The following is a 7,546-nucleotide window of genomic DNA, read 5'->3' on the forward strand; positions in this document are numbered from 1 at the left end:
AAAATTGTAAGAATTACTTCTAAACTTCTAAGCCTTCTAACGTCCTAAAAAAATAAAATTACATTTCCAAAATGATGCCAACATAAAGTAGACATATGGGGAATGTTAAGTAATAAATATTGTATTAGGTATCACTTTCTGTTTTAGAAGCAGAGAAATTGAAATTTGGAAAATTGTGAATTTTTCAAACTTTTTGGTAAATTTGGGATTTTTTCATAAATAAAGGTGAAATATATTGACTCAAATATATGACTATCATGAAGTACAATGTGTCAACGAGAAAACAATCTCAGAATGGCTTGGATAAGTAAAAGCGTTCCAAAGCTATTACCACATAAAGTGACGCATGTCAGATTTGTAAATTTTGACCTGGACACTGGGGCATCAATGACCCTTGGTCATGAAAGGGTTAAGGCCACCGGATGAACGCACATAAGATCCGCATGGATTTTCGTGCGTATTTATATGCGTTTCTGCAGAATATCTGCACCAAAATCTGCAATTTCTAACTGGTTTTTTGGTGTGGATTTCACGCTGTTTTGCCACAGGTCTCACCCTTCCATTGAAAAAGGAAAAATCTGAAGCTAACATAATGGACAAGCTGTGGATTTGAAAATCCGCAATGCAGGTCAATTTCCACACCGAAACAATCCGCAAAGTGTACATAAGATTTGTATAATCTCATGCACTTTCCGCAATGTGTGCAGGTGGCCTAAAATGGAATAAAACGGAGTCAGGCTATTTTCACACTTGCGTTCAGAGTGGATCCGTCTGGTGTCTGCACAGACGGATCCGCTCCTATAATGCAGACGATGGGAGCCGTTCAGAACGGATCCGTCTGCATTATATTTTAGAAAAAATTCTAAGTGTGAAAGTTGCTCAGACGGATCCGTCCAGACTTTACATTGAAAGTCAATGGGGGACGGATCAGTTTGAAAATTTAGCCATATTGTGTCAACGTCAAACGGATCCGTCCCCATTGACTTACATTGTAACTCTGGACGGATCCGTTTGCCTCCGCACGGCCAGGCGGAGGCTGAACGCTGCCAGACTGATGCATTCTGAGCGGATCCGCATCCACTCAGAATGCATTGGGGCAGTACGGATCCGTTCGGGGCCGCTTGCGAGCCCCTTCAAACGGAACTCACAAGCGGAGCCCCGAACGCTAGTGTGAAAGTATCCTAAACCGGTTAGGATGTTGATGCCGGTAGATTTTCCATGCCAGCATCGGGATCCAGCATTACACAATACATATGTCTGTCTTAGTGTCTCTTATAATATAGTAATATACAGGTAGTCTTTTCTCACCAATCCTCATGCTTCATTCTTATCCCCATTCTTGCAGACTAGTAAATGCGTTCCGAGGTGACACCAAGATAATGAAATTATTTGCAAAGCACATTAAGGTATTTCTGCGCTGCAGTCACTATTTGTTACTCTGTCCTATTCTGCAGGCGGCACCGTTTAAATGGCACTTGTTGCTATTTGTCCCCAATGAAATACACATCCTTTTTTTAAATGAATCAAAAGAAAATGAAAGTGATGATAGATATATTAAACTGATTATACATTGCAAAATCGGCACCATAAGTGTCCACAGGTTGTGTGCGGTATTACAGCTCGGCCACATTCGCTTTGATACAGCTGGACTACAACATTACACACAACCAGCGGACAGGATTATGCACCATTTTTTATGAAGGCGGACATATTTTTCTAACCCTTTTAAAGGCAGTCTGTCTGTTATCTGCAGTACCGCAAATAAGAGCCTAGATTGCTACTTTTTATTTCCTCATTGTCCTCCTTTCCTGCACTGAAATGCCACACTAACATAACGGAGAGGACTCGTGTGCGCAGGCAGTCCTGATAGTGTATGTCATTGCAGCTCGGAGAGCCGACAGTAGCATTCTGGACTGCTGTGCGCCTCATGTACCAAATTGTGGTACAAGCGAAAGCTCCTGAACAGGGAGTCCTACTGGATTTTTTCGCATGGGTTCCCGAGTTCCAGCAGGGTTAAATCGCAAACACGATCTAATCCCGCATTACTGATCTTTGCTCATATATACTTTTAAAACAGTTTGTGGGTTTTTTACATATCCAACTTTTTATTTCTATGTGTATCCTTGCCCTTATATTCACAAGGCATTTGGATAGTAGGCGGAACCAAATTTTGTGTGTCCACTCCTGCTAATCCAAACCATCTGCGAGGGCCAGGAAGTTCAGCTATTTAAACATGTAGCCATTCAGCAACCAATGTGTCATGAATAAGGATCAGTATGAGAGCACCCGAAACATGTAGACCTGCTTGCCGTGTTGGATTGTTTTTATCCTGTGTCATTTTTGGAATAAAGAACAGCGTCTTTTTTTGGAAGCTGGACATCCCGTCTTATTTTTCACAAAATTGTGGTAATGTATGAGATTAGCTGCAATACCAAATACATCCCCTGGGCAAATGTGGCGCTGTTTCTGGAAGAAGTCAGCCATGCTTGCTAATTTCAAGCAACCCCTTAAACCACAAAAAGACATTCCCTATGCATCGGAAAACATAGTTTGATGACTCCGAATGTGACAATTTACTAAATAACCTCCATGTTCTCAAACTTTATCACAGATTAAAGAGCAGATCAAATGGCTGGAAAATAACGTCACTCACCTGGGAGTAGGAACACCGGGCAGGGTAAAAGCTCTCATAGAACAAGGCAAGACATGGTTTTTACTATATGCAATCTATAAGGGCTCTGAATGCTCTATTTGGTGTGTAGCTAAATATACTCTATTGCTCCCTGTTATCAGCCATGATCATCACTGGGAGTACTGACGGGTACCGTGGCTTCTTTTATAACGGCACCATGGCATCCATGACATATCCATACTCAAACCAACCCCAGTGAATACTATTGCACCCCACTGACTTCTTTGGGTGTTTTTGACAGCAAGAATGTTGTCACAGACTGCAGTATTCTTGCCATAAGTGTGGCCAAAGTCTTTAATAAAAGGGCAATACATTTATACGGAGTCAGTCAGCAGTTTTCAGCCCTCAAGTCCTTGGGGCAGTCCTGTAATATTCAGGGTCCTGGGTCCTTTGCTCTAAATGCTCCCCAGCCCTTCCCTCTGCTCTGAGTGACAGCTCAGGTGTCCATTCAGGAAACCGCTAGAACTGTCACATAAAGGGGAGAAGTCGAGAAGCGTTCTGTGCAGAGAGTCTAGGGCACTGAATATGAAAGGACCACCTCCAGGGCACTTCAGAGCTCAAAACTGCTGACAGACTCCCTTTAAATGTCTCCTATACTAAACAGAAGGCATGTCTTCTCTAGCACAAGTCCGTTCTACCATGTATCATTGGAATTTATGTGAAAGCAATTAAAGGCTACTTACACTTTCGGGAGCATTTTTTATGATTTCATATTACTAATTTTAGGCTAAAAATATATTTATTTATTTTTAGTTGGTCTTTATTAAAAATACTCTGCCGTTTCTGTGATACAGGGGTTAAACATCAGTCTATTTGCAAGCTGCCACATTTCTGACCTCATAAACACTTATTTAAACAATATTCTTATACATTTGATAAGACTTGAGCTATAATAAGTGTTTAGGAGGTCAGAAATAAGGGCTTCACATGAGCCGTCAGAAGATGGAATTCAAAGAAAGCAGACTGTGACCGCTTGCAAACACTCATTTTTAACCCCTGTAACTCAGAAATGGCTGACCATCTTTAATAAAGCTCAATTGAAAAAATATATATTTTAAACCAAAATGAGTAAAATTCAATCATAAAAAAAGTGACCATAGCCTTTAAAGACTCCCCCCCCCCCCCATTCCCAAATTCTGTGCTGTACTTAGAAGATAGTTCCTCACGTTATTATGTGGTAATATTTTCCTGTTTTCCTGCTCATAGATGGGCTCAGCTTGCAGTCCTTGAAATACCTTGTTTTAGATTGGAACTGGAGGGATCAGAAGCTGAGGAGGATGGTGGATATACCAGAGGTAAATACTGCTTTATTTTGCCCTTGACCTGTATAATGCCACCTATAGCACCACACAAAGGGTTTACTGTTTTTCTAACTGTGTGACTGGTACGTTCACTTTGTGCTGGTCATCTAATAAACCTTATAAACTACTAAGAAGTCATAAATACTTATTTAAGCCACATTCTTATCAGTAAAATATAACTGAGCTATCATGAGCGTTTTATAAGGTCAGAGAGCAAACATAAGGAGCCGTCAGTTCCCCAAGTAACGGAAAAGATAGAAAATTCAGATCCTGCTACTAGAGCATCTCAGTACAGAAAAAAGGGCTCCATATTTTTAATACAGACCAACTGAAAAAAATGATTTTTACCCCTAAATGAGTACAATGCAACAACAAAATTGCCCCCAAAGGTGTGCATAGTCTTTAAGCCTAGGACCCCAATGCTAAGCACTGATCCTCTTCTTCTTTTTTATTTTTTTATCCCTTTGCAGGGCAATAAGTTGTACTGGGGAGATACCTGTTTGGTATGGTTAGATATTAGGTGTTACCATGACCCTTGACATGTCCCTACGTTCTTTGGCACTTACCAATGACAGTGCTAATGTTGGCTCAGTGATGTGTGTGATATCTTCATGTCATTCATGGATACCTTACTGGATATTCTGTGCTCTGCTTTTGCAGGTGAAGAAGGAGATGGTTGAACTCATGGATTCGGGTCTCATAGCAGCATGCAGAGAAGGATCTGTGAAGATTGGTTTATTTTAACCCCTGTGTTCTATACAACTAGTGAACCTTTTATCTGCATGTTTCTGTTTTAACTGCTGATTGTGTGTGTCCTTACATTCCTCATAGGCATAAATAATAAACCTGGCTTTGTTTCAATTTCTTAACTGAATGTACTAATCCGTTATTAGGACTATGATAGCCGTGTGCTCACAAAGCACAGCAGAATAAAAGTCAGAATACAGTATTTTATACTGTTTCTTCTATCAAAATTATATTTATGTGAATGGGGCTGAGCTGCAATTTATGGAGAAGAGCAGAGTGCTGCAGGGACAGTGTCACAATTCTGACAACACAAAGAAAATCGGACTTTCTGTATAAGCATAAAAATCTCATTAAACCTCTGAAAGCTGAAATGTGTAGGATTGCATCAAAGTGCAAGGTTTCATAAAAAAAAAAAACCACACACATATAGACACACCTAGGTTTTAGAGAAGGGAAAATAAGAAAAAAAGTTTTCATCAGACCCCCAAACTAGACCCTCAATCTTCATCAGACCTCAGATCAGACCCCCCATGTCAGACCTCAGATCAGATGCCCACCTGCAGTCGCGCTTTCTGATCTTCTCTGGGCACGCGCTGCACTATGACCTGTGAATTTTAGTTAACAGCAAACTAAGCTGTAAAAACCAGTGTCAGGCAGCTGCTGCCAAGGCCAATAAGATAATGGGTTGAATCAAACGGGGCAAAGATGCCCATAATGAGAACATAGTCCTACCACTTTACAAATCCCTAGTCAGACCACACATGGAGTACTGTGTACAGTTCTGGGCTCCAGTAAACAAGGCAGACATAGCAGAGCTGGAGAGGGTCCAGAGGAGGGCAACATAAGTAAATACTGGAATGGGTGGACTACAGTACCCTGAAAGATTATCAACATTAGGGTTATTCACTTTAGAAAAAGACGACTGAGGGGAGATCTAATTACCATGTATAAATATACCAGGGGTCAGTACAGAGATCTATCCCATCAGCTATTTATCCCCAGGACTGTGACTGTGACGAGGGGACATCCTCTGCGTCTGGAGGAAAGAAGGTTTGTACACAAACATGAGAATTCTTTACGGTAAGAGCAGTGAGACTATGGAACTCTCTGCCTGAGGAGGTGGTGATGGTGAATTAACTAAAAGAGTTCAGGATGTATTTCTGGAGTGTAATAATATTACAGGTTATAGTTACTAGAGAGGGGTCATTGATCCAGGGAGTTATTCTAATTGGAGTCGGGAAGGGATTTTTTTTCCCCCCTATTTTTTGCCTTCCTCTGGATCAACTTGCAGGATAACAGGCCGAACTGGATGGACAGATGTCTTTTTTCAGCCTTATAAACTATGTTACTATGTTACTGCATACAGTGTCAGTTCATTCTGTGTCCACTACGTCCTGACTCTGTACGCAGTAAGGACAGTGCAGTGCACCGCCCAGAAAAGTTCAAAGAGGTTACTACTGGCAGTGTTTCGCTTCCCTCGACTCCGGCATGGTATTCTCTTTATAAGACGCACTGCCATTTCCCCCAACTTTTTTTTATTTGGGGGGGGGGGGGGGGCGCATCTTAAGTGGAAAATATGTGTTATGCCCGTGTGTGGGAGGGAGACACCACACCGGACGAAGAAGGAGAGGGAAGAAGGAACAAGACCTGAAAGCAAGGGAAGAAAAACGGACACCTCAAATCCCTAGTCACAGTCTTGACTGGCTATCAGTATGAACAGACCCCAAAGGTAGGTGAGTTCATACACAGGAGTACCTAACTCACCCTATAAGACCCTTGCGATAGTGACAGGACTGAGACTACCTGTTCTTCCAGAAAGGAAGGACGACCAGGAGTCTCCCTCATGCCTAAAACAAAGGGCAGGGGAAAAACAACACACAGATAAACCAAAACAAAAGGGAAAGGAAACACTTAACTTTCCAGTAGCTATGGCAGCAACAGGAACTCAGCCGAGAACCAAACACCAGCAGACCACAGATACCACTGAAGCTATAAACCGCACAGCATTGTGGGAGAAGCAACACCTGGAGGTTAGAGGTGTGGCCAGTATCCGAAACAACACAGGGATCCACAAGGAAACCTGTCAGATCAAAGCACGTGTTGCTAGTCGCACAGATCTTCTGTCACCCACTGTCACGGGGACGTCCATATGTTTCGATACGTCCATGACAATATGGTAGTTATATCCGTGCCTAAAAGACTGACCCACACAAAGCTTGACAAGTACACAACCTGCTAAAAGTAAATGTACAGGCTATTTATGACTACAGTTGCAGGAAAAAGTAAGTGAACCCCATAAAGATACACAAATTTCTGTACTGATTACTAATAAAATGGAGTTTGTTATCTGAGTTACAATTATAGACAAACACAATTTAACTAATAACACATACAATTGTACTGTTTATGTCTTTTATTGAGCACATTGGGAAAATGTCAGTGAACCTCTATCTTAATCACTTCTTCGAGAGCTAACTGGCAAAAGGTATTTTAGAGGTGTCCAAGAACATAAGTTTGGAACTGTGGGTTTCACAGAAATCCGTTAAATAAAGGCACACAAGGCCTGGTTACAACAGGTGTGAATTTACACAAGACAGACAAATGATGCAGCAGTTTATCACAATGGCTGATGCTGGATGACCTGACTCTGAACCTGGCGCACCTCTAGACTATGTTTCAACCTCCTACGATATTAACTTATTTACGTTGTGCCAGAATTTATGGTAGTATTCTGGCACAATTTTGGTGTACAGTGTTGCTTCTTAAGCCACGTCCCCTTACCCACTAACCCACAACTGCTTTCCTC

The 7,546-nt window shown here is 41.6% G+C and overlaps 1 protein-coding gene across 3 annotated transcripts in view; it reads left to right on the plus strand.

The window, feature by feature from the left end:
- CMSS1 (cms1 ribosomal small subunit homolog) overlaps positions 1 to 4,862 on the plus strand; it is a 310,876-nt gene extending 306,014 nt beyond the window's left edge. For all 3 annotated transcript variants that reach the window (XM_044284478.1, XM_044284479.1, XM_044284477.1), the window contains exons 7-10: positions 1,346 to 1,406; positions 2,612 to 2,699; positions 3,899 to 3,987; positions 4,654 to 4,862. In XM_044284478.1, the coding sequence (XP_044140413.1) occupies positions 1,346 to 1,406; positions 2,612 to 2,699; positions 3,899 to 3,987; positions 4,654 to 4,737 (322 nt within the window). In that variant the 3' untranslated portion in view covers positions 4,738 to 4,862. The remainder of the gene's footprint in view (positions 1 to 1,345; positions 1,407 to 2,611; positions 2,700 to 3,898; positions 3,988 to 4,653) is intronic.
- Positions 4,863 to 7,546: the final 2,684 nt, after the last annotated feature.

Source organism: Bufo gargarizans, chromosome 3, assembly GCF_014858855.1.
Source record: "Bufo gargarizans isolate SCDJY-AF-19 chromosome 3, ASM1485885v1, whole genome shotgun sequence".
NCBI classification, from domain to species: Eukaryota; Metazoa; Chordata; class Amphibia; order Anura; family Bufonidae; genus Bufo; species Bufo gargarizans.